Source organism: Lytechinus pictus, chromosome 5 (genome assembly GCF_037042905.1).
Source record: "Lytechinus pictus isolate F3 Inbred chromosome 5, Lp3.0, whole genome shotgun sequence".
In the NCBI taxonomy this organism is placed as follows: Eukaryota; Metazoa; Echinodermata; class Echinoidea; order Temnopleuroida; family Toxopneustidae; genus Lytechinus; species Lytechinus pictus.
Window position 1 is genome coordinate 22,940,112 of NC_087249.1, and position 27,959 is coordinate 22,968,070.

General features: G+C 36.0%; 2 protein-coding genes across 2 annotated transcripts; both read left to right on the top strand.

Annotated features, from left to right (window-relative positions):
* Positions 1-690: 690 nt before the first annotated feature.
* On the top strand, positions 691-14,514 carry LOC129262256 (leucine-rich repeat-containing protein 28-like). The gene is made up of 8 exons (XM_054900344.2): positions 691-1,006; positions 3,579-3,616; positions 5,084-5,121; positions 5,667-5,804; positions 7,505-7,711; positions 8,120-8,222; positions 9,343-9,503; positions 10,682-14,514. The coding sequence occupies exons 1-8, from the start codon at positions 773-775 to the stop codon at positions 10,921-10,923; spliced, it is 1,161 nt and encodes a 386-aa protein (XP_054756319.2). The 5' UTR covers positions 691-772; the 3' UTR covers positions 10,924-14,514.
* A 1,305-nt stretch (positions 14,515-15,819) lies between these two features.
* LOC129262255 (S-adenosylmethionine-dependent methyltransferase Rv2258c-like) lies at positions 15,820-25,454 on the top strand. The gene is made up of 5 exons (XM_054900342.2): positions 15,820-16,259; positions 18,708-18,896; positions 20,071-20,282; positions 20,829-20,951; positions 21,689-25,454. The coding sequence occupies exons 2-5, from the start codon at positions 18,712-18,714 to the stop codon at positions 22,252-22,254; spliced, it is 1,086 nt and encodes a 361-aa protein (XP_054756317.2). The 5' UTR covers positions 15,820-16,259; positions 18,708-18,711; the 3' UTR covers positions 22,255-25,454.
* Positions 25,455-27,959: the final 2,505 nt, after the last annotated feature.

Consider the following 27,959-nt stretch of genomic DNA (forward strand, 5'->3'; position numbering starts at 1 on the left):
CTGTTGAAACTCCTTTACATCTTTTTTATGAATGTAAGGTTGCTGAAGATTTAAGACATGCTTTTGTTGATAAAATTGGTCTGAAGCTATCTGTCAGATATGAGGATCTATCTAGGAAAAGAATGATGTTTGGCTTCATAAAGGATTGGAAGGGACCACATAAAATATTACTGAATCACTTAATTATCTTATTGAAGAGATACATTTATATTCAGAAATGCAGGAATTTAGTAGTAAGTTTTATAGGTTTTGAAGCATTCATTTGCAAAATCAGACATATAGAATTGGTAATTGCTAAGCAAAAGCACAAAGAAAACATGCACTATAGAAAATGGTCCCCTATTGAGAATTTATTTTAATTATCCATAATTATATTTTGATGAAACAATCCAAACCACCAGGGACTCATTTTTTAGCTTTTGCATCAGGTCTGTTTGTTTGTTGTTTTGTTTTGGTTTTGTTTTGGTAATTGTTACAGTGATTCCTATTTAATTATTGTTCTTTTAATGTTATACAATTATGTAATTCATGTATGATTGTTGTTTTTGTAATGTTACGAAAAAATCTTGAAAATCAATAAAATTTGGAAAAAAAAATAAATAACAAATAAAAAACTCTCATTATTTCATATTCAGCCCTCTGTGCCCATTTAACCCGTTATAAAGTATTCCAAAAATCTTTCCTTCAAGGTTATTTGACTCTAGTAATCCTGCTGAACCACAGTTGCTGTAGAAGCGGATAGTATCGTGCCTATCAACTATACAACTCAGCAATGCAACATGGGACTAACATGCATCTGACGACTCGGGGTGCTTCAATGATGGAAGAAGATAATGAAGGGAGTAGTCTCTCAGACATCTTCAAGGAAGCCCTTTGCAATCGGGAACATGGGATACTCCATCTCAACTACAAAGGACTGGTGCAGTTCCCTCCTCAGCTAACCAGTCAAGATGACTATGCACACATCCAGGTTATCTATGCCAAGAGAAACTTGATCACCCATCTTGTAAGTTTAGCGATGTTATAATCTCATTGGATGATTTCAAGTTCTGTGTTGACCTTATGGTGTTGGGGTTAGGCCGATATTTATAAGGTCAGCACATCACTAAACTTCCAGTAAAGCTGATCCAGGAACAAATTTCATTTTGATCATATGATGGTAATTTACTTGGTGTATTTAAGGTCTCAGTCACTGTTTTTGTCTCGCCTGCATAGCAGAGCGAGACTATAGGCGCCGCTTTTCCGACGGCGGCGGCGGCGTCAACATTGAAATCTTAACCAAGGTTAAGTTTTTGAAATGTCATCATAACTTAGAAAGCATATGGACCTAGTTCATGAAACTTGGACATAAGAGTAATCAAGTATTACTGAACATCCTGTCTGAGTTTCAGGTCACATGACCAAGGTCAAAGGTCATTTAGGGTCAATGAACTTAGACCATGTTGGGGGAAGCAATATCAAAATCTTAACCAAGGTTAAGTTTTTGAACTGTCGTCATAACTTTGAAAGTGTATGGACCTAGTTCATGAAACTTGGACATAAGGGTGATAGTGTATCATTAACCCTAAAAAGACTGGGGGGGGCTGATTCAGCCCCCCCCTCGACATTTTTCGCGATAAATCTGTAACGCGAAAAGCTGGCGCCGCGCCGTTCCATGACTTTTTTCTTTTAAGTCTTGCGCAACTTTTGAGACCAAATTTGCAACGCTCGGGTACGTGGTTCCGAAATCACGCAACATTTTGTAAGTGCATGTCGACCCAAAATTGCTCAAAAACGTGAATTTGTGTACAAATCCAATGCAAATTGTGTTTTTAGCCAAAATTCATAAATGTATCATTATTTTCAATTTTACTAATCAAACTCAATTAATTTCATCTTGTTTATGGTCAAAATAAAGTAGCGGACGATTTCCATTGAAAAACAATAAAATACAAAAAGTCGAAAAACAAAGAAATACATAAGAAATTTGAAAAACAATAAAATACATAAGAAAAGAATTGTGATATTGAATTTTCTTTTAAGTACATTTGATCAGAATCCTTCAAAGAGTCTGTGAATAAAAAATTAGCAGTTTAGAGGCCTTATTTAGTTAATTAGAGCAAATCTTGGATTTTACGCATAAATTAGCATAATTAATGAATTATGAGATTTTTCGGAAAATTTGATCCTACAGAATTGGAGATTATGCCATGGGTAATGCACGTGCCAATTTTCGTCGCGATCGCGCGGTCGACGGCTGAGATCATAGGGGGGGGGGCTGAATCAGCCCCCCCCCCAGTCTTCTTAGGCATCGAAATAGCCCAGTCTATTTAGGGTTAAAGATCCTGCCTAAGTTTCAGGTCACATGACCAAGGTCAAAGGTCACTTAGGGTCAACGAACTTTGACCATGTTGGGGATAGTTGTGGAATCGTCACCCTAACTTTAAAATTTTATGGATATCTAGTTGATGAAACTTAGACATAAGAGCAATTATGTATCCCTGAACATCCTGTGCGATTTTCAGGTCACATGACCAAGGTCAAAGGTCATTTAGGGTCAACGAACTTTGATAATGTTGGGGGTATTTGTGGAATTGTCATCATAACTTTAAAAGTTTATAGATCTAGTTCATAGAAAATTGGGACATAGGAGTAACCATGTATCCCTGAATATTTTGTGTGTGTTTCAGGTCACATGACCACGATCAAAGGTCATTTAGGGTCAATGAACTTTGATAATGTTGGGGGTATTTGTGGAATTGTCATCATAACTTTAAGTTTATGGATCTACACATGTAGTTCATGAAACATAGACATATTAAGGTAATCGAGTTGTTTTGCACATGTCTGAGGTCACATGATCATGGTCAAAAGTCATGTTGGGTAAATGGACATAGTATATTATTATCATATGAGTGTTTTCTTTTATGAATAATTACCGGTATTTAAGTCTTTCTCAAAGTCAGCACTGCTGGTATATCAAATCGCGTAACGCAGGCGAGACTGCCAGAGGCGTTCCACTTGTTTTTTTTTGTTTTGTACTTTTTATTTTTATGCCAAGGAGGATAATGCTGGTCATACTGATTTATTCAAAAACCTTATTACAGAATATTCAGATTTGTCAGTAGGCATAGATATTTATGGATTAATTTTTTCATAATTCGTAATTTCAGTAACACTATTTCGGAACTACAGTGTGCATGGCCGTACACAGGAATTTTTCTCGGGGTTGGGCGAGGGGGGGGGGGCAAGATGCATAATTTTTTTTTTTAAACTCTAAATCAAGGGAGCAAAGCTCGTCATTGGGTGCTTTTGCATATTGTAAAGTGAAATTGAAGGATTTCGTGCACACTCTTGGTGAATTTTGTGAAAATTTTCAGGGAAAAAAATGTGTAACTGCACCACTCACACCCCTACCCCAGCTGCGTATGGCCATGACAGTGTCTGTATACTGTACAGGATTAATATGTGATGGTTTTCTGTGCCACTTCCAGTTCTCCACTTCTGTTGATTTTTAGATTGAGTTAGCAAAATTATATGAAATTTGAACATTTGCTTCCAATAAATGAAACCTAGTCTGTCTTTTGCTTTTGATACAGCCCTATGATATTCATCGGTTGACAGGCCTCAAAATCTTGTAAGTAATCAACTCTTTTTCAGCGATCATTCATATTGTAATCCCCTGTACAATTTATATTATATATTTAAGCCTTCATATTATAATCAGTTGAATTCAACATAACACAAGTTATGTCTTCCTTTTCTGTGTATTGCAGTGTTCTGTTTTTCCCAAAGTTTTTACATCTGTGCTATTTGAATCAAACCCTTCTTTAGTTTACAGTCAAAGATGGATATGGTGAATATTGTCAGAAAGCTGCAAATTTTGAAGAAGATCTAGTCATACTATAGCATCATAGATATGGACATAACTTAGATTCCAGAAGGGAGCTCATTTCAACGTTGAAATCAATATATCATACCTGACATTGAATTATTTTGGATATTTGGTATAATTTGAAATCATAATAATATTTAGATAGTTAAGATCTGCATCTATATGTGAATGCTGATGATAATGTAATATACTCATATATAGTGGTTAATATGTTTCTATAAAGTACTGTTCATTACCCCTGCTTATGCACAGCTACCAAAATACCCTGTATAGAAAATAGAAATAAATGTTTTAACCCTATCTAGGCCAGGGTATTTTGGGAGTTCATATGGCCAGGGGAGGGGCTCCCAGGCCCCCCCTTTGAGATCTCGGCCGTCGACCGTGCGATCGCACCGAAAATTGGCACGCGGATTGTCTGGGACATAATCTACAAAATCGTATAGTAATTTATTTCATGCAAATTGCTATTAAGTGATTATACTAATTTATGCGTAATTAGTATGCGAAATCATACTTTTTCCTCTAACTCCCTAAATAAAGCTCCAAATGTTCTAATTTTTGGTACAGAAACTCTTTGTGGTGTTCTTAGCAAGCGTACATGAACAAATTTGCAATATCAATTCATTTTCTTATGTATTATATTGTTTTTTGCAATTTCTTATCTATTTCTTTGTTTTTTTACCTTTTGTTTTTCATTGTTTTTTCAATGAAATTTGTTGGGGACTCTTCTGAGATCATAGAAAGCATAAAATAAATACATTTAGACCAGCAAAATTAAAAATAATCATTCATTTATGATTTTTGGTTGAAAACACAATTTGCATTGACTTTGTACACAAAATCACATTTTTGAGCAATTTTTGGTCTGACAGGCACTTACATGTACATAATGTTGTGTAATTTTGGAACCACATACCCGGGTGATGCAAAATTGGTGTCAAAAGTTGCGCAAGACTTAAGGTAAAAAGTCAGAGAGCGGCGCGGTCAAGAAATTTCGCACGGCGAAAATATTGCGCGAATCGTTGAGGGCCCACCCCCCCCCCCTGGCCTAGATAGGGTTAAAACTGGGGGTATTTGAAAAGTAAACATGGTTCACACTTTGTTTGGTCTTTAAACTTTCTTCCCAAATCCTACCCTTTGCACCATCAGAATTAAGTAAGAATATGTGATCTGTGTGTGGTAAACTGAATCCCAACTTTATCTTTTCAGGTATCTTCATTCAAACAACTTGTCATCTCTTCCCAAGGGTAATAACACTTTTCATTCATCCTGTTTTAATGTAAATCCTTGGACACGTTTGTATATGATTTCTAAGCTATTCTATCAGTTTTAAATGTTGATTGATGAGAAACTTTGAGGAGCCGGGGGCAGCTGTTCCTTCTGAGTCTATCAAAATAAGTCTATGATTTTGAAAATGTTATTTAATCAATCAAATTCCTTTGTTTACTTTAGCTGGGGTTATTTTTGGGGGGTGTTTTTTTTTCTTTTTTTTCATAATCTAGATTACAAAATAACATTAGTGCATATTCTTGAATTTTTCATACCATTCCTTTCAAAGAATACAAAGGGATGCATATATGACAGTGGTATGTGCTACAAGCATAATTGTATTCTATATAACACAATTGTGAACCAAATTCTCTTTAAAAAGTTACATAATAGTCAAATTCTCTATAGAAAAGTAATAGTAAGTACTGCAAATATTCAATTTTTTGAGAAGTGATATTTGTTTTGCTGTTTTGGGTGTGCTTTTGATCTGTTCTTATGATTTTATATATTCTTTTTTTTCTAGAAATGAGTCTGATGAAGTCCCTGGAATCTCTGGATCTGAGTCAGAATCTTTTCACCAGGTTTCCTGATATTTTATGTCGCTGTACTGGCCTTAAAGAGTTGTACATGACCGTTAACCGTCTCTCATCTCTGCCTCCAGGTAAACAGAATTATAAAGGTCTAAGGATCCTACATGCATATGATGAATGTACATGTGTCAAGTTCTAGAAAAAGTATGATTAGATTAGCACTGTCAAGTCCAAAGGGGGCAAGGGCATTGTTTGTGTGTTAGCCCATGTACAGTATGTGTAGCAGACCTGCCAACCAGTACGTTTTAGCCGTATTTAGTACGTTTTTGCAACCAAAATACGGCAGTACGTTTTTTCTTTGAAAAATACGTTTTTTGTAAAAAATAAAAATAAATTTTTTTTTTTAACTAAATCGTAATTTATTGAGAAAAATAATCTCTATATGTCTCTATTTCATAAAACGTGCACAAATATGGTTATTAGATCAATGTAATTTCAGGTAACTTGTTTTTTTTTCTATCATTTTGTTCAAACCAGGGTGAAGATATACACATGTTTTAATGGTTTTTTTTTCATCTGCAAGAGCAGTGCGCATTTTAGCTTGCATGCAGCTTGAGCGCCGCGATGAGCGAGTGCGCCAAGCATTTTATTATGAAATACACTTTTTTGGGGGAAAATACAGTTTTTTTTATCACAGAATACAGTTTTTCATTCCCAGAGGTTGGCAGGTCTGTGTGTAGTTGTACTAAATTGCAGACATCAAGCAAACAGAATATTCCTTGGCCACCTCTTTAACCAAATAGCACCTGAACCGCCCGAGACCGCCCTTCCTATTACACACTTAACCGCCCGTACGTTTTCTTTGCGCTATAGTATCTCTTGTCTATGATTTACCGTGGTAATATTGCGTGTGCATACCGTATAGGTTGGCTGCTATATAGATCTGCATAGAAAAGTGTATGCTCCTATTGAGTATAATAGAGAAAAACCGATTGACATGCATCGGTGTGTAGCAAGTTCCAGACTGTTGCGCAGTCGATCTCAGCAAAGATGGCTGCGTCCATGTCTCGGAAAACCACTTACTTCGCCGAAGAAGCTCGGGCGTTGCTATATGTTCATCAAAACGTTGGATATCACACAGAGTGACATCTAGATGTGAGTTGGAATTAATTTTTGACATATTTGATCCAAGATTTGGCGAAAACTTTAGTATTCTGTCAGTGATACTTTACATTTTTTTGAAGGTGTGGGACTGGGGCGGCTGAAACCCGAACTTTTGGTTTTTTTCTTCTCGCTCTGCAAACGATTGTCAAAGGTCAATATTCGTACATCTGATTGAACTTTGCCATGTACCATTCTATTCAACAGGTCCTATGCTACAAAATATATATAACTTGTAATGAACAAAAGTAAATTTATAAAAAACTATTTCAATTTGTTTGGAACAATGCCTTCTTATTACCAGTTTTATTGTTTCCTCCAGTGAGTAATTGCCATTATGCATAGGAATCTGTAGGTGCTATAGGGTTAAAGTCACAATTTAAGATCATGACTCTGTCTTTAGTGATTAAGTCAGTAATTTTCCACAGAGGAGGGAGGAGGGGGGAAGATTACAGTGCAGAGCAACCAAGCAGGGGATGGGGCCAGAATTGTGTTCTTCACATTAGGAGTGAGCAATGTAAATACAAGGGTCAGCCTCTAATTTTATATGATTGATTACATTGCATCAATTGTAAACCTATCGCACAAATCAGTTGTATGATCAAATAGCTTTGAGTCAAGTGGTCCTACTGTGCTATCAGAATGTCTTTCTTATTTCGATATTCTACAGAAATTGGAGATCTCAAGCAGCTGACTATCTTAAACCTGATGGATAACCAACTAGAAAGCATCCCATCAGAGATTGGGCTGTGCTCATCCTTGGAAACCCTTCACCTGGATCGGAACAAGCTTACTACCTTACCTAGGCAACTCATCACATTGAACAATCTCAAAGAACTCTCTGTAACAGGCAATAATCTCTTTGTCTTGCCCATGAGTAAGTTGAACTTTTTTCCTATTTTTCATTGCAACCTGTAGGAATATCTTGATTTATGGATTATGGATTATATCTGATTCCATACAAGTTATCAAAACATTGTGATTGAAAGCAATTCATTGTTCAAATTGAATTTGATTGGTATTTGAGTAAAATCAAGCTGCACTGGACTGGTGATCAGATGTTACAATTTTACTATAAACTTTGCAATGAACAAAATATTTCTGCTTTTGCCATAAGTTGCAAAGATTAACTTATGATTTATTGTATATAAATTCTATAGAAAACAACACTTTTCTCAAGATTTGGAATGTTCTTTTTCAACTCCATTGGGATTATGCAAAATTTGATTGTATTTTTTTCAAGTATAACCCACACATGTACTTTGAATTTGAATGTTGTTTGCAGGATTGGGCTGGCTACCAAATCTGCAACACCTATATGTTGACAGTAATCCAAGACTATGCACGATACCCTTCACGTTACACAGCAAGCAGATAGGAGTCTGTAGGTGAGAAGAAGCTTTTAGTTTAAACTTCTTAAAAATGTTTATTTCTATAGTATTCTCTCTACATTATTTATTGTTTTATGATCCAAGTTGTTCCAGAAATGAGAAAATTAAAGTCTGATGGCATAGGAAGTGAATTTATATGTCAGTGGATTGTATTACTGAACACTTTTCATAAATTCAGTCATATCATACACAATTCATCAAACTTCCACCATGAATACATAATACCTGCAAAAAGTAAAGAGTAATATTTTTTCTGAGATCAGTCTTTTTTTACAATATCAGCTTCTGATCGCACCCATCTTCGAATGTGAAATATTGTGGTCAATTGAGAAAAGGTATTTAACAAACATGTGTTTTCTGTAGGAAAATTTGAAAATTTACAAACTCACTAATCAGCATGCTCTGCTACTGCCGAACCTAAGATAGTTCGGCAGTAGCAGAGCATGCTTGGAATGCTTAGTTCGGCAGTAGCAGAGCATGCTTGGAATGCAGATCACCCTCCCAATTGGGACAGGGTAAGCTGCATAGCAAGGGATAAGCACTGGTACACATGGCGTGTTAAAGAGGCTATCCAAATCTGCCTACATGCGAATAATGTTAACAGGGATAACGGCATTGACATCCCCAAGGAATGGCTTCCGACCATTCGCCAGCATGCGCCCCCTACGACCGTCCAATACTCATCGGTGAACCGCCGGCAGCCGACGGGATTTCCCCGACGTCCGCAAGCCTCCCAGCGATCGCACCGTCCGCGGCTTCTGATTGGTTGGTTGCTCCGACCAATCATAGCGCGGCAGTTCCGGCACCGACGGCACGCAGCTTACGGTATAAAAGGCGCATGCAGCGATTGTCCACTTCATTGCCTGACAAAGACTAGCAGGTGCAGTCGAAACGTCGCAATTTCAGTTTGCCGCATCATGAGACAACAGATTATTTCCTTTACCGATTACAATTTGCATTATTCAATCTTTACCAAACTATGCACTAGCTTTAAAGCCAATCTCATTTCGAAGAATCCCCAATGTTCTTATTTCCCATGCAAACAAGCATTCTTTCCTCATCCAATTCTAACTCTTGTCCATTGAATATCCTACCCTCTATATTTCTTTTGATACAGATGCGGCTCAGCCAAGCCTCCTGGTAATAGATGTATTCAGATAGGTGGACTGCATGGAGTTCTTCCCTCAGAGATACAGGTCTATCATGACGAGAGAACATCCATCAAGCTACCAAGTACTCTTCTTGAATTAGCATTAAATGCTGTCTACCATCATAAGGGTAAGTTGGAGACAAATGAAAGTAGTTGCAGTGAACACAGATTTCACAGGAAAGTCTGCGAAACCAAGGTTAATTGTCACCGTATCATCCTAGATCGAGGGCGTAAAACTGTTGTAACTTTGCCATAGTGGTTACTACCAACCGGGCTCAGCAGCCAATCATAATCAAGGTTACCATGATAGTTGCCATAATGGCAAAGTTACAACAGTTGCAAGTCCTTTATAAAACGGGCCCCAGGTGCAGCTAATCAACTGAACTCTTTGAAATCATGAAATGTAAGCTGAAAAACGATCACACTGAAGCACACGTGGGACAGTGAATGCTTATTGCTTGGAAAAAAGAACCAAAATCTAGATGAAATTTGATGATTATTTTGCTACTTTCTTGGCAATTACAAAATTTCTTCCAGAATCCATTGGCACATTCTTTTTATTAGATACATACAGACACTTGGATGGTCATTTTATTGGATTCTGTACGGATTCATTTTGAAATTGTTACCACAATCTTTTAAGGTGTACACTAGCTAGAGACCCCAGTTTTCCATTTTCTTAAGTGCTATTTCTGTGTTATTTGGTGTTCCGGGCACCGCATTCAGTATTCATTGGCAATATTTACAAATGTATGATGAAGTAGTGGTAAAAATGAAATTTTAGAAAAACACAACTTTCTCTGCAAACAAAGTTTGGGAAACATGTGCTTAACACTGTTAATAGGTTTGATATGCAGTTGTTTTACTTCACTTATAGTTTTGTTATCTAGGGTATTGCTTTGATTTTCATGATTCCACTATTTTTCATAATTCATTTGTTGGGGCCTGAAAATTGTGTTTTCTGTGAAGATTCCTTGAATTCCATGAATTTTTTCAAAAATGCATTGAACCACATGGTTGTATTATCCCCCCAAACCAAACAAAATTTGAAGGAGATAGATAAGATTCAGCAGGCGGGGCTCTTCTCTTTGTAAAAATCTTCCATGAAAAAAGAGTTTTAGTTCTTGGTGACATTGCAGAAAGAGTTTCAATCAGTCACAACCCCCAAAAATCAATGCTACATAAACCTAATTTGTGTGTTTCCATGGTAACTCCCTACTATCCTACATGTATTTCAATGAATGAGTGGTGTTTCTAATTTCTTTATTTGTATATCTGCTCTATCTTCATTTTCCTTGATGACTAGATATCCTGGACGTTGATTCCATGCCCAAGAGTCTTGCCGACCTGATTGCTTGCCCCACTGCCCACTGTGTTGCCCCATCAGGATGTGAAAAACTCATCTTCACAGAGGCCTATGTGCATTTCCTTCAGATACCTTGGATTCAGCAGTTCACACTCGGTGGCAACAGCAATCTGTCTCTGACCGCCTTGTGCTGTTCCATGAAGTGTTTGGATATGTTCAAGAAGCATCCTGTCCCTACCTGATACCTACACGAACCCGTTGACTACCAAATTCTATAATTCCCATAGTCTTTGTGCAGGGACCACCCGATCCCAGTAGGCAAAGATTTGATGTAGTCGGGAATGAGTGAGAGAGGATAGAGATTGTGGAAAATGTGACAAACCACAATAGAGAATGTATACAGTAGTCTTTAGAGAATTCTTTGAGGTGTCTGACTACTGATGGCAAGTTGATTTGGAAATTGTAACACCAATCCAGGCTTTACCATCACCTTCATCTACATTGTATATGCCTAACTACAAGAGAAAGGGTGGTTAATTGCCACGTGATGTAATACCAGGGCCCTATAACATAAAAGATATGATCAATTTTGTAATCATAACAGTAAGTCTATGGCAATCCATGTACAAAAAAGTTACAATCAATCATAAACATTAAGCATATGTCTTTGTGTTACACCCTTTGGTGACATATGAAACCACTACGTTCATGTGGTTGACTATAAATACAGTCTCAGTACTGTTTTGCACAATCATTGCTTGTAATTCCCTGCTGAAACTTTCATATAATTAAAACATGCTTTTGGAATGTTTCATATTCAGAAACAGTGTCATGTACACATCAATATGAAGACAGCATGAACAAAGGGAGCTCCCTATTTTTAGCCAAGAGAAATTAGGCCTTAAACAGTACTTCTTGAAGCTGTGTAAGTTTTCCCTAATTGCATTTTCAAACTGTATTTTTGACATTCATTCAAAATGTGTGTTTCAAAATACTTATACTGCCCTATAAATAAGCATAAACAAAGTGCATCTTCAGTCTCAAACTGATAGTTATACCCAATTTTTATATGTGCGAGACTTAATCAGCAATTAATTTTTATATAACATTGTATGTCTGTGCCGTTCATGTACAAAGTATGCTTTCTTTGGACCAATTAATTGTTATCTACCAAATTTATCTCTGTGATATATTGTATGTTATATCTCTTTTTTGTGTACAGATTGATGTTCAGAATTTGATTTACTTATTGTTTAAGTATCTGGTATGCAATTTTAGAAATAATGAGCTGTAAATAGCCAACTAAAGAAAGTCTCTCTTTGTGATAAAAGGATTGTACTCCTTAATTTTTAAAGTTTTGTTATCATAATTATTTTATTCTTTATTTTATACTTTTTGAATGTCTTATGTCTTTCATGAACACGTAGTTTGTCAAAATAGATAGAGGATCGACTTAATAATAATCTTGACCTACTTAAGATAAGAAGGCTAACTATTCGTTTGCGGCAAAACACTTTATCTTGTGCAATATTTTTTTTTTTTCATTTTACAAAAAAGTGACTAGTGATGAACAAAGAATCAAATTGGGTGAATTAAGGAAATTGAAATCACGACATGAGACCGATGGTATAGTTTCTCCTATAGACTTTGTACATATGAAACAGACCAAGGCCGAGACTAAGGCTAACAAAATTTGGCTGTGAGGCCAGCCTCTACTCTGTCACCTGTTTTTAAAAGGCTGGTAGTAGGAATATATGGAAAGTAATTACAGAAATATATGTCCTAAAAATATGAATTTCTTATTTTACTTAATTTATGAAGTTTTTTTATGTATACTGCAACATTACTGTACTTGTGCAATTATAATTATGTCTCCAAGATTCATTATTTATTGACCTATAATAAAGTCCTTGAAATTTCATTTCCGTGTATCATATTCATGTATGCATGATACAACTCCTATGTGTTATTAGGGGGGGTACTATTTTTAAGAAGTTATTTCCATATGTATGAAAATTATGCTTCTTGAGAATTCTTTAGAATAGTTTCATGTACCTTTTGTTATTAAGTGCTTTGAAAACAAAATGTAATCTATATGGGTTGTGTGTCATACCATCCAATTCAAATTTGAAATTTAAGATTAATTCAATTATGCCGATAGTATTAATATATAGAGAAGAATAGTACATTCCTGTATTTAATTTATTATTTCTTTATACTAATGTGTTGCAAAGACAGTAGACTTTATTATTCTGCCGATGAACAATATTCCTTTGAATGAAAATATATATGTACAATATCATGTCATGATATGCATTATTATTGTTATTATTAAAGTATTCGTATGAATGAAGATATTTGTATCATGAACTTGATGTGAGGATGGCCAGTTTATAATAGTTTGATCCAGATAAGCTTGCTTGTATATGTATTATAGTTTTAGCTGTGGAAGGAAAGATGATTTCTTCATCAAATATAGTTCAGTGAGGAAAAAATCAAAGCAACAGTTCTGCAATATTTTATATACCGTTTGCAATTAGGAATTACAGTGTGATATTAAAGTCACACTTAACTGTCTGGAACAACCCCCAGGCTCTGTTTGTAATGTAATGTGATTCTTGGAAGGAGAATAATAGAATTAGAGTACTTGGCCCATATCTCTTAAGAAAAATTAAAATTTCTGATCTGTTTATTTCTGAACAATTTGCGTGAGATGTATTTTTGCAAGATCTACTTTGGCAAGTTGTTAGGTTTATGCCAAATAGGTGAATAACTCCATTAATATTGAACAGTGATAGACCCTTTAGGTAAAAGCTTATGAAAGTTGGTTCATCACTAAATTTTGCTATAATGAATAATTAAGTCATTCACAACTTCATCAGATTTACATTACATGTACATGTAACTCTCCAGTTTATTCAATGACCTAGTTTTGTTATTTGTTTCTATGACATTTGATTTCCATTTTAGTAAAGTTCCAGTTTAGTAACATTTGCCCTGCTCCATCCATGTTTTTTGTAGGGATGTGGTACCTTGTAGGAATAACTTCTTTCAAATTGCATAACATGTCAAAGCAGATAATGCCAGTATATTAGTACTCCTACTGATGCCCGAACTGAACAGTTTGTGAATGTTCATAGAGCAATTTATATGACTGTCATTGTCAAATGAAATATTTATACCTGTAATTATGACATTTTTGATGGAGTGAAGAACAAATCACCACATATAAAACCATTATAATAGAGAGGGGATTCCTGTAAACAGACAGATAATTTTGGTTGTTTTTTATCACCATTTAACACATCATTTTATATCTATCAATTTAATTGTCATTGTCCTGTTCTATTGCATTGATTTGATCTATCCACTGAGGCAAGTGGTGGTTTTTTTTTAAGAAGTGGTTGTTTAGTGAAATGGGATTGAAGTAATTGGATAACAAAAAAAATTAAATAACATCAAGTGATCATTAATCCTTAGATGCAACATTTAGTGAATAATTGGAAAAATGCAACTATGACTATGTGAATCTGTCAATATTTTAAAATATTCTTCCCAACACTTTCCAAAATATGATCAAATTTATATCAAATAAGTTGAAATCAGTACTTTACTCCTGATGATTTATAAATGTATAATTTTATTTTTTTTTTCATTATCTTTAAATGGCAATTAACTTTGAATTATATTTATCATACAAATCATTAAATTTATGTAATTTGTCCTTATATCTATGGCAATTTGTTCTTGCTTTTCTATGTGTCATAATATTTTTTGTATTGTATTTGATAAATTAATTTATCTGCATTAAATTTTCATGAACTGTTGTATGTATATCTGAGTGTTGTCTCTTTTATTCTTTGGAATTGTGACTTTTTAGAAGGCCCTTGAAGCCAAGGGTCCATTAGACAGGAGGTCCACTCGCTTGGAAATAGCCAATTTCAATCTCGAACTGCACATGACATTATGACGTATTCCAGTTCAATGACATCCTCTCTCTTGAGGACCATTTGTCAAGTGGTCAGACCCCACATTTATTCCCATATACTTTTCATTGAAACAATGAAATAAAGAAAACTTGTATGATATTTCAATGTCACAAAGTCAAGGTAATTATGAACTGCATATCATTCTATCAAGAACCCAGGGCATTTTGGGTGGGGTTGCTGTGGTCTAAATGTAAAGCACAGTAGAGTATATTAATATGGTTGCTGTGCTATATTAATGGTCCATATTATTATCATTCTTAATGTGACTTTATCAAGTGAGTTAAGAAAATTTAAGAAGGTGAATCAATAGTGTAGGCTATTGTGGATATAGGTGCAAAATTACCCTTGGGAAAGGAGCCCGGGCGGGGGGGCCACTTCCATTGACGAGTGGATACCATGCGCGACCACGGGGTCTCGAAAAGCACCCTAAACACGTATTTTCCATGTTCTGAAAATGCACCCCTTAACAAGTATTGGCGTCTGAAACCCTACCCTTAACAAATATTGGAAACAAAACTATACTCTCAGCAAGTATTCCCTGAAATGAACCCCTAAACAAGTATACAGCGATCATATTTTATAGTTGTGTCACGGGTCCGTCGGTCGCCGGTTTTACCTAATTTACACACCATTTGGTTTAGTACGGCCCCACCTTGGGAACCTTCCTCATCTCGCGCAAATCGGGACTCTAAACACGTAGTGTTAGGGCAAAAAGGACATCCTTTATACAACATTTTAATTTTGTTTTATCATATCCCCGCAAATTTGACCCTAAACACGTAGCTTTCCTAGCGAAATAGATACAATTTTTTCATTATTTTGGTGTTTTTGACACCCTTATCACGTTACGTACGTAACGTGCCAGCTTGAAAAAGACATCATTTTTACGTGTTTTTGGGGTCGCGCATGGTATCCATGCACTCGTCAATATAAGTGCCCCCCCCCCCCCCCGGGGGAAAGGAGTAAGTGTGGTATGATTGATGCAGGTGGAACTTAAAATTGTGGGGGAAATTCACATACGAATCGGATGCATAGGAATTTTAACTAGTGATATAATCCATTTTCCCAGGGAGTTGTCCTCCCCAAGTTGCTCTTCGATGTAAGTGGGCGGGGCCGGGGTGGGTGCGGCCATGAGAGGCGTGTCGGATTGTTTATTTCTTATTTGTTTTTGTGGGGTAGTTGTACGCCAGACGTCTCCAAAATGCATGCGCTGGCTATGGATGCTTAAATAAAGATGCTGAACCCTCTTCTATGTTTTAAAAAAAAATTGTTTTTGTTACGATTATTCATGATTAGCAATTCAAATAAAGCTCTTAAAAGGGACAGCAATTTTAATGAATAATTAAAAGCGCCTGAAGATACTCTTAGCTCCCGCACGCGTATCGGTCCGCGAATGAATGGGTCGCTTTCGAGCACGTCTGCCAGCGCTGCTGCTCCGCCCGCTTCCCTCCGGCCGCGCCGAGGATCGAGAAGGGCCATTCGCTCGGACTGAATGCTGAGTGCTGAATTTGGAGCTTGACGGTCAAGTTCGCCTGAACTAAATTCGAATTTGCCTTGAATTAAAAGCGGAACTATTGGCATATTGTACGGTAGGTTGATAAATAATGAATCATGTATGTGTTCAATGTCAGGAAAGGAAGAGGGTTGACAAGAGTTTTTTATTTAACATTAAGTTAACAAATTATCAAATAGGCCCTAATCAGTTAATTAATAAAAACTCAAAAGTTTGAATACAAAAAAAAACAAAGCAACATTAATAAGTTGTGACCTTTTTGTGTTGCTCTGATCTTTTCTGGGGATCCTTTCTCTTGTTAATAAACCCCTGGTTGTGTATCTTCGCCCTCGGTCAAAAACGCAGAAAATGATTGCATGCTTTGCCTTAGACCAAAAGCTTCGGTCTCTGTTATGTTGGTTGTTCAGCTGAACTCCGTTGGCTTCACTCACCAAATACAGAGGAGAAATAAAAAAAACAAAATGTTAAAAAACTCCTCAAAACAGACGGCTGCCAGCTGTCTAGCTTTGCCTTGGCTTTGGCTTTGCCATGCATGTACCTCGAACGATGTTCATGCAGGCTCCACTCCACACTACGCTCCACCTGCCCGGGCAGGTGGAGCATAGTGTAGCGGTAGTGAAGTGGAGTGGAGCCTGCACGAACATCGCTCGAGGTACCATGCATGCAGCAATTGACTAAAGGGTAAATTAACACACAAACGCCGGCCCGGGTCACAATAATTGTAAACGGTTTGGCCAGAATTTTGCATTCTGGTCAGTTTTATCCTTCTTGTCAAGAATAATGCGCATACATTGGCATATGGAAGTGCCCAACAACACTCCCCAAAATTACAGACATCGCCAAAACGGGGAGATATAAAAAACACACTTAGCGTCAGTAGATTTCTTTCAAATTTCACCACAATGTCGTTGAAATGTTCTATCGAGTATCGGAATGAATACCTTTTAGAGTGGGATGATATCTGTAAGTAAATATGAATAGCAAGAGGTTGAAAGCAAGGCCAAAGTTCCAGTAGCACACAGAGTTGCAAGATCACCGAGTGACATTTTTTTTCAAGTCTATAGACAGCTGCCATAAACATTCAACTACGTAAAAACAATGTCATAGGGAATAACCTTTCCTTGCACATGCAAACACAATACAAAGCATGGCCACAGTCACCCTGCGATTATAGCCAGCACACTCAATGCCTCATTCAGAATGCAACTAGAGGGCGCTTTTGCAACATACCTACTACAATAGTGCCAATCTCTAAAAAAATTATATACAAAATTAAAGTAGGCTATGTGCGGCGAAAACAGAGGAGGCCTTAACTTAAGTTAGCAAAACTTCCTTTGCTGCACCTCCTGCTTGAACGACAGTTTAGCAGGCCACAAGACTAGGAAAATAAGGTACAACAATCATTACTAGACTAGACCTACTTGTAGGCCCTATGATGGGGTGACCATAATTTGTGCACATTTCAAAAATTATCATGAAGTTAATTTTCAATCATGGAGCTATTAAAAATATCTCACAGTTCACACAAAATTAATCAAAATCAACTACCGGTATACCAGACGGAAGGCAATATCCCGAAGTCAAATTCGCTTGACGGAATTATAAAGTTGGTCAAGGGTTTCGCTAGTATCGCGATCTAAAAATTCCATGGCGATCGACTATGCGCGCGCTCAGCTGTTAAAGTGTCATAAAAAGTGTGACCATAATTTGCACACAATCGTTTTGTAAAGCTTTAGAATCAAAATCAAGCAGACAAATATAAGATTATTATATCAGATGGAGGATAAAATGCCATAAATTTGGTTGGTATCACATTTTACTTATTTGGAGACCTCTGCTTGCAAACTGGCGATTTCTTGATGCCTGTCAAGAAGATCGGATTTTCTCGGAGCAGACGCAAAAGGTAACAAAATTTGCCAATGTTTTGCCAATATTTTCACAAATTGAGACTTTACCTTCAAGACAAATTACCATACTGAGTAATTTAGGGTAACTTTTCATGCTTGTGATGTCAGTTTTGTCAAGATATTGATTAGATATAGAGATAGTTGACTGTGCGCAAAATTAGGTAACGCCCGAATTAAGGTCACACCACCATAACTACTATGCTTGGCGTTGTTGTTGTGCATGTGTATGATGTAGCTTGTAGCATGAATGCAACTAGATAGACATTATATTTATTACCGTTTGATCTTGGGAGTTATTTTATCAATGCTTGCATTTTTCGTTGAGGGCAGTGATTCAAAATGGTATGCATTCAGTATATTGATGGAATAATTTCCCAGAACATGGTTATTTCTGTGCAAGCAGCACACTGGGCTAATACCTGTACCTGCTGGGCTATAGGCCTATTGCTGGACCACTATACAACCACAAGTTTTAGAAACCCACCCTAAGTAAGTTAAACCTATTCAAGTCTTAAATTTTTTATAATTATCAATCATTCATTATTTCTACTTCCTCTGCCATTCAGCTCCCTATCTTCACCCATATTCATTTACAAACATATCAATTTCTTTTACAGCACTATGGCCAAAGCAGGAGAGACTTTTGAGGAGTTTGGGGAGAGATTTACCAGCTTGGTGATCCATGGGTTTGTCTCGCTTTCAACATCTCTAGGAATTCAGTCAGGTCTGTTCGACGCTCTTATCAAGCTCAAGGATGAGGAGAGGACGGTCCAGGAGATTGCTGATACAGCTGGCCTCAAGGAAAGGTATTGATTTCTTATCATTTATTTTTATTTTTATTGATTTATTTATTCACCAGTCGTGGGATGGAATATTCATCAGAAAATGCTGTTTTTGTAGGCATGGAGATGATACTGTCACAATATAGGTGTGATGATCCAACTTAAAATACTTATAGGGCAAGTCCACTGCTCCAAAGGACAAATACTTGAGCAGAAATTGGAATAATAGAAGAGGGCAAAACATATCTGCAAGGCTAGTTGGGTCATCCACGACCAAAGAAATTTGATGGCCTTTATAGATTTATATAAGCCCAAATATTGCTAGGTAATAGTGTCAACTCAAGTTTGTACAAGCAGCCAGACTTTCAAGCATCATTATCTCAATCAAAATGTAGGCCTACACCTTGAATATAATTTGTGATATATATTTTCAAAAGCACAGAAATTCTTGCTCACCAAAGTTGGTAAAATAAAAATTGCAATTCTAAACAAAATGACTATCCTTTATCAATAAATGGCACAATTTGTCTCAACATTATTAGTTGCTGAACTATGTCATATCATATGAATGACATCAATATTATTTCTGTTTTGACCTTTTTGGTATCATAGACTTAACAGGAACATTGGTCTTAAAATTGTTTTCAGTTGGTGTACAGTGTGTTGAAGTTACATTACATAAATAACATTATTAATGTTTTTTTAAATAGCAAATAAAGTTTACACATCCATTAGACGTTATTATACATTATACATTGAAATTGAGTCTTGGAACTCTTGTTGGAATGCTTCCCAGGGAGTGGAGATGGTGCATATATTGTACGCGGGCATGCAAGGATCCGATGACTGGGGTAATAATATATCTGTAAAACGATTTGAGACGTTATTCCGATGTATTAAGCGCTATATGAAAACAGAATATTATTATTCTTATTATTAATCACAGTCAAATCTGTCTATTAAGGCTACCCAAGGGTAGCAGAACAGTAGCCTGTGATGACAGATGGCTTTAATAGACAGGCCTGCTACAACATATTTCTTTCATGGGAGACAATTTTGATGGCTACTAAAGACGGGTTTACACTAAAAGTCAGGTTGCTGCTAAAACAGATTTGACTGTAATATTTTATTCCTTCAGCTGAATGCTTGCAATGCTCACTAGCCTCCCTATTCATCTTTCATTCTTCATTGCTTATAGATACGTGAAGGAATGGCTTGGAGTGATGGTCACAGCCGACATCGTAGACATCAACCCCGAGACTGAGAAATACATTCTCCCCCCTCATCGTATTCCCTACTTTCAACCAGGCAGTAAAGTTTGTGATCTTGCAGCAGTAATCACTGCATTGCCCATGTTTGGTGAAATCTACAAGAAGCTGTTAGAATGTCTCAAAATAGATGGCCCACTAGGTAAATATAAAGAACTTATGTGTACATTAGTAAAGGTACGTATTGAAAAGTCTGTATACAGGTACTTTGATATTACCATCAAATTGAGTTAATGATATCAGAGGATAAGTCTAGGGAGTTAAAACCAAAATAATCAGGTTCCTTGGTATTTTACAGGCTAGTTGTCAGACTTTTGCTCAACACAACTCAATTATGGAAATGCAGACTTTGGAGTCTAAGGAAAAAAGACATTTGATATTTTATGGTTTTCTTTGATTGAGGTATCAAATTTAAGAGCAGATATTGAACTTTCAAGACGTGTTTTCTTTTTTAATTTCAGGTACCATGGTTTTTGGTATACCTTTTTCTCTTTTTTCCCCTCACTCATGCGTGAATGGGGAATCATATATCAGATAAAAGAGGAGATTGTAAGCTTTTCAATGATACCATTCGTCAATACTATCCACGATTATCAACAATTATTGGGGGCAGATTTTTGGGGGAATGCACTGTAAATCATGAGCATGTGTGCAGAAATTTTGAACTATATTTATGTTGTTTTTGTAGGATTATCGTACTCTGAATACACAGACTTTCATACCATGATGTCCAAGTTTAGCAGTAGATGGTTTCAGCAACATCTGGTTCAAGATTTTATACCATCTATGCCTCGGATAGAAGAAAGAATGAGTAAGTCTGTATTCTGAATTCTGATAAGGGAAGCCATTAAAATTTGCTCATACTGTACCTTGGTCTAAATCTGTATTGTTCAGGTATGGATAGCCATGCAGATATATCTGTACACTGAAGTTCTCCAGGAGCCATGATCGGAATATCAGGAGTCTGTTTCATAAAGACCTACAATCATGGTAACTTTGCCATTATTGTAACTGCCATGAAACCGTGAATGTGATTGGCTGCTGTTACCATGATCATTACAATAATACCAACATTACAGTAGTTGTAACTGGGCAATTCCATAAAATAATCAGCCTTTTTGTACACCCAACCCCCATTTTTCTCAAGTTTTTCTTCACTTCATAAACTGATCAAGCCATGATCATTTGAGAGCATTACAGACTGTCAAAAGAACCAGAAATCAGAAACAGAAAAATTCATGAAGCTCCCACTAACATGGGGTCTGACGTACATATTTTATGGAATTGCCCAACTTGTAACTCTTTATTAAATGGGTCCCAGATGATTCAGCACATATCTTCATCTAGAAAGTGGACAATCTAACACTATGTCCCAGACCTATATTCATTCTTCTACCAACACTTGAAATAGGCTTGTAGTCCTTGGTTTATAAATTCATTTGTTGTAACTCTGGTCCTTGGGTCGATGGGTAGTGTCAACAGCCAACACTTTGAAAATTTTAGATACACTGCGTATGATGTTCCTTGATTCTGTTTTGTGTCTTTTAGAGTCTGGGATCCGAGTACTAGATTTGGGTTGCGGGAGAGGCCTAGCCTCACTTGCCCTTGCCGAGAACTATCCAAATAGCACCATCATTGGACTAGACTTCTCAAAAGAGGCCACGGACTATGCCAGGGAATTGGCCAAGGAAAGGGGTCTTACAAACGTCGAGTTCATCTGTGAGGATGCAGCATGTATACCTGACTCTTGGAACGAAACCATTGATTACATCTTCACATTTGATGTCATTCATGACCTTGGTCACGCGGATAAGGTATTATTGGCTCTGGGACGCATCCTCAAACCGGACGGCGTGTTTTCCATGATAGATCCCGACTGTAACACCAAGCAATCGGTGAATGCTTCCAATGAGTATTTCTCTAGGTTATACACAATGAGTCTCTTCCATTGCCTGCCAATATCGCTCTTCTCCGAGGGCAGTGTGGGACTAGGAACGTGTTGGGGACGAGACAAAGCCACCCAGTTTCTCAAGGCGGCAGGGTTTAGGGTGGATTCGATCACCAACCCTGCAGGAACTAACCAGGCACATTACATGTGTACAAAACAAGTATAAGGCTTAGATACTTTGCTTTCAATATGGAAGTAAAGTTGATTTCAATATGGAAGTAAAGTTGATTTATTTTTATTTCTGTTTGCCAAATATGATCTTGTCTTATATGTGATTTGGAATGAATAAACTTTATGATCTATGCAATCATTGTGAGTGGTGAAATTTCGAATTGAGGCTGAATCATGAGAGTAATTTATCTGCTGATAGAGTGACATCAGTCAGAAAACAGTACTAGTATCCTAATTTATGGATGTTATGAACTTGAAAAACATTTTTTAAATCATGAATTTTTATCTTTCCTACAACGGTAATAAACCTATATATATGATGTCTGATCATATATATAGGTTTATTACCGTTGTAGGAAAGATAAAAATTTATGATTTTAAAAATGTTTTTCAAGTTCATAACATCCATAAATTAGGATACTCAGTATTGCATGAAATTGATTTCCAAGCCAATCAATCAATTATTAATCAATGAAATCTGAAGCTGGATTATCATGTTGTAAGTACCTCTTCACTTTCATGTCCAAATCTCTAATATCGTCTATGAAGGAGGCTACCATGTTATGCAATCAACTGTATTGAGATTGCTTGAACTTGTTACAGCAAAAAAAAAGAGATGAATTATGAAATGGTGGCCAACCTTCACAGGAAACTTGGCAGATAACAAAGAAAACGAAGAGCCCCACTTATCTGATTTCGTTTCAGTTAATGTATCAGATTTAGAAAAAATAAACGTAAAAAAGAATACAAAAATCTTAATCTCAGATAGCACTTATTAGCATAAAATGTGCTGCTGTTACTTGATGCATTACAACCATTCCATGTACTAGACACCCTAGGCTTCAAATTAAACCAATCAATGAAGAATATTGATTTTTGGCTTATTTTCTTTTACAGTCGAAAATTCATTTAGTTCATCCCAAAGCTTGTTTATATGTATGTGTGACTATGTCTATTCCTAGTTATCTGTTTCAGGAAACAGTATTGAGTATCGTATGAGAGGATAATTTCAAGTATTTCAGAAATGGTGCTTAAATGATGTACATGCAGTAGTAAATATATCAATTAAAATCACGAAGAGGTCAATTACATTGTAAGTGGCACTTAAAATGAAGGTTAATCATGAAGTACAAAATATTGTCTTAAAGATGTATACCTCACCTTTAAATCCAAACATCATTATTACTTCATTACATTTTAATCCATCTGAAGTTTTTTTTACATCTTATTTTATTAAACACCTTGCCAAAAGTCTGTGCTGCAACTCTTTGCTGGAAACGTGTTCATTGTCTTTCACATCGGCACCCATTATAGAACAGAGAGGGTAAGACGTATGGAGACGTTGAGCTAGATTCCTGTTAAAAGGCGCGGTTCAAAACTTTGTTTGAGATGTTAAGTTAACATTATTATAAAGAGTAGACGATTATTTGTATGCTTCGCAAAGCGTTTAAAACTCGTAGAGAGACAACCAAATAAGTTCGTAGAGAGACAACCAAATAAGTTTCAACCGCTTCGCAAGACAACCAAATAATCATTTACTCTGTTAAAATCATTGCGATGATGAACATCTTCAACATTATTATTGTTTATTAATTTGCCCAACATGATTTTTAAGAAGCTTTCATACATGTACGTGTATAGTGTAATTATATCATGTTTGATGAAAGGGAATTCAGTGACTACATGTAGTTATGGTTTATCTTGTGGTCAGGCACACACTACACAATTTGACTATGAGGCAATTTGTTAAAGTTAGTCATGTTACACTTTTTTTAGCATGACAAATTTAAGATTTTTCCAACTCTTCTTTAACTTATTAAATTTTGTAGCGTTGGTCGGAGAGGTCTAGTCCTTGGCCGACATGTAGCTTAGCCATGATGGCTTGAAGTCCTTGACCTAGAGGTAGGTTCTCGAATGAGGCCAGGACAAGGCCAGGAGGCTGTTTCGTAAAGCTGTTTGTAAGTTAAGAGTAACTTTAAGAACGACTGGTGATCCTTTCTTGTGGTAAATGATATTCATCATTAAATGTTCATTGGTTATTAATTAGGGCGTAAGAAAGGTTCACCAGTCGTTCTTCAAGTCACTCTTAATTTACAAACACCAGGTATATTACTCCACAATTAAGAACGTAACAATAAGTCAACAGATATTTACTACTCTTATGCAAAATTATGTAAGTGTTGTGATTAAATCCTTCTGGCCTTGCGTTCACTAGTGTAGATTGATGCTTGCCACATTCTGTAATGGTGTATTATCATTACCATTGGTCAATTTATGTGCAATGGTATTAAGAATCATTCATTGTTATAATCATTCTTGTCTACAGAAATAGATTCTACTTGGACATTAGAGTAGCTTTCACCAAAGAGATGAACATTTTTTCACAAAAGGAATATAGTGCAGCTTGTATGCCTTGGCTTTGACTCAATTTTTTTTTCAGCTATAAAAGAGAGGGTAGCCTGCCCCTGACTTGTGTTTAGTTTTAAAACTCACTTGTAAATTTGATATAAAGGCCAGACAGTATTCTTATCAAGGTTATCATTTAAATCAATATTAGTTGCCACATGACTGGCAAGGTATAGGTACAAAAACGGTTTAGGTTAGAAGTTTACATACACCCAGGAAATTCAAAGAAAAGTTGACACTTGCCAAACATGAAATTAACTGTATCTTATTAAATATTTGTGCTATCGTGAAAAATTTGATATCAAACAAATGAATATATCATGCCCCTTCATCACATTGCTTTGTCATCAGGAGCTGAAAATATTTAGGTATCATTTTTCCCCCATAAATCTCCATATTTTAGACAAATTAAATATAAACACTTGACAAAAATATCTTATATTTGTGCAAGTTTCTTCTCATCACAAACATTCAGATTACACATTTTTTGTTCAGTGGTGACATATGATAGAAAAATGTAATATAAATCATAGATCTGACATATATATATTTTTATGAAACAATGTTTGAAAATATAACAAACAATAGAATACATTTGGCAGGAATATTACTTTTCTTCAAAGAAGATTCCACCTGAAATATACTTTAATCCCAACGGCATCCCAACTTTGTGAAAGAGCTTAATACGCTCTTTCATTTGATAACAAATTTGTCATGGTAGTATTTATATTTCTTAAGATATAGTAAATTTTACGATGTTTGGCAAGCGAATAAATTCACTGAATTCCATGGGTGTATGTAAACTTTTGGCCTCGACTGTATGTGTTGCTCTGATGTATGACCTTTTCTTGAAAATCCCTTAAAATGTATGGTTTAATCATTTTACTGTTCACAAGCCCATTGTAGATAAAGATTTCAACACAACTAAAAAAAAATGAATGTAACTGAGTCCCAAATGCATGCTTGTGATTGGTTGAAAATCAAATTGCATTGAAATTTTGGGAGTTGCATTTAGTTGCAACTCTTTGTACAACAGACCCCAGATCAGATATTTTACATAATTGTTGAGTAGTTTAAAAGACACAGGTTTGGTGACTTCAGGGGCTCTTCATTGTCAGAACCAAACCCAAGCTCCCCACAGGAAAACTTTAAACCACCTTTAGGCTCATGGTCTTCCCCAAAATGGTCTTGAAGAAACATTAATAGCATTAACAACAACTTGTCTTGTACCCCCAATATTATCAAAACAGACAAACACATTTATGTTGTTTACGTGATCTACTTAGCCCTATTTCATAAAGACTTACGATTATGGGACTTTGTCATTATTGTAAGTACCATGGAAACATTAGTTTTGATTAGCTGCTGAGCTCTGTTGCCATGGTAGTTACGAGTTACAATAACGGCAAAGTTACCAGAATCGAAAGTCCTTTTAGTCTATGGGATGGGCAAGGAAAATGTCTCTAGTTTTTCATTTCTGTGGTGCGCCTCCTGCAACCAAACAAAAACACATGTAACTAGGGGTAATTAAGGGTGCTGAAACCAAATATGAATGTTGCCATCCCTACAAAGTGCTCCTTTTAAAGATAACATATATGTGAAATGGGTCTCTGATCTTACTTTATATTTACTGAAAACTAAGTAGTAAAGCTCTGTTAATTTGGCAGTGATATACATATACATATGCTTATGAGTTGCAACAACTTGTCACAAAATCTTGGAATATCATAGTAAAGTAGAACAATCTCATAAAAGGCAGCCACAAGTTGTCTTTTCTAATGTGTGAGAATGCCTATTACCTAAATATACTGAATTTATGATACTACATAGATAGTTACTGTGTTTGTTTAACAGGTTTCCATCATTGATCGATTAAAATGAAAGGGAGGAACCTTCTGAAAATAAGTAAAGTTCATTCGATACTGATCAATGAGGGAGGTGACATGATATATGTTCCTAGGACATTTGCTCCAGCCTAAATATCTCAGAGGGCATGGTTACAGTACGGATAGTAAGTAATTGGTTCAAAATAAAGTCGATTACAATTAGGGTTTATTTAGTTTTGGAGGTTAGGTATTATGTTTGGCTTAACATGCAGATTTTCCATTGAGAGGGCCATCGAAGCAATTGTCGCCTGAGCAAATATGGAACCATAAAGGGGATGTTTGAAAGAAATTTATTTGCAATTGATTGAAAAGTTGAATTAAACAAGTGATAGTACAATAATTGCTATGGCAGATCAATTGTTGATTACTATTAAAATGCACAGTCTGTCAATCAACTGTTAATTACAATCAACTGAACCACTGGCGGATCCAGGGGGGGGGGCACAGCCGGCCCATGCCCCCCCCCCCCCCCCCCCCCCCCCGTTTGAGATCCATAATCAAAATTTGAAATGTAAATATACCGTTTTTACCCAAGTGTGGCCCCCCCCCCCCTTGAAAGAGAGGACATTTTTTGTATTGTATTGCTTGTCAAATTTTCATCGGAAATAATATTATGTGCCCCCCCCCCCCCTTTAAAAAATCCTGGATCAGCCCCTGAATTGAACAGTTGATTATTTTAGGGACCTAATAACATTGACTTCTATTGATTTCAAGGTTTACTAACCCCTACAAGTAAAAATATATATACACTTTATTAATTTACATGCTTTATGTGAAGAATCAATCCTCTTACATGGTTTTGTTTTAGTATTAGTGAACACCAATTCAAATGATGTTTTACATTTTAAAGAAGGTTTGAACAAGTGATTAAAGGGATGGTCCAGGCTTGAGATATCTCGATAAATAGAGTAAAATTCACTAAGCAAAATGCTGAAAATTTGATCAAATTTGGATAACAAATAACAAAGTTATTGAATTTTAAAAATTTGCATTATTCCAGTGAAAGAGTTCTAGGTATCATGTCTTTATGAATATTCATTAGGTGGGCTGATGATGTCATATCCCCACTTGTTCTTTTGTATTTTATTGTATGAAATTAGGTTTATTCAAACATTTTCTACCAAGAACTAAAAAAATGTTACCTAATAAACAGGTAAAAATATGGTAATCAAAATAAAATGATACACTAAAATTACATGATTAAACATGGAAATGGCTGCTGAATAAAACGCTAAAGGGTTTGTCTTAACAGCCGCCTAGACCACATTTAATAAATTTGTATTGAAATCATACATTATAATAGTTTGATGGCATTACAAAAACAGCAAAAACAAAGAAAAACTATAAATATGAAAAGAACATAAGAGTTCCAAACTGACAGAGCTTTGTATCTAAAAGAATGTATTTT

What these genes read in the sequence shown, in the direction of transcription:
- LOC129262256 (XM_054900344.2), top strand. Translation starts at nt 773, where the DNA reads ATGCAACATGGGACTAACATGCATCTGACGACTCGGGGTGCTTCAATG. An exon ending in TCTCTCATCTCTGCCTCCAG is followed by an intron (nt 5,805 to 7,504) that starts GTAAACAGAATT and finishes GATATTCTACAG; the next exon opens with AAATTGGAGATCTCAAGCAG. An exon ending in TCTCTTTGTCTTGCCCATGA is followed by an intron (nt 7,712 to 8,119) that starts GTAAGTTGAACT and finishes TGTTGTTTGCAG; the next exon opens with GATTGGGCTGGCTACCAAAT.
- LOC129262255 (XM_054900342.2), top strand. Translation starts at nt 18,712, where the DNA reads ATGGCCAAAGCAGGAGAGACTTTTGAGGAGTTTGGGGAGAGATTTACC. An exon ending in ACAGCTGGCCTCAAGGAAAG is followed by an intron (nt 18,897 to 20,070) that starts GTATTGATTTCT and finishes CATTGCTTATAG; the next exon opens with ATACGTGAAGGAATGGCTTG. An exon ending in TCGGATAGAAGAAAGAATGA is followed by an intron (nt 20,952 to 21,688) that starts GTAAGTCTGTAT and finishes TGTGTCTTTTAG; the next exon opens with AGTCTGGGATCCGAGTACTA.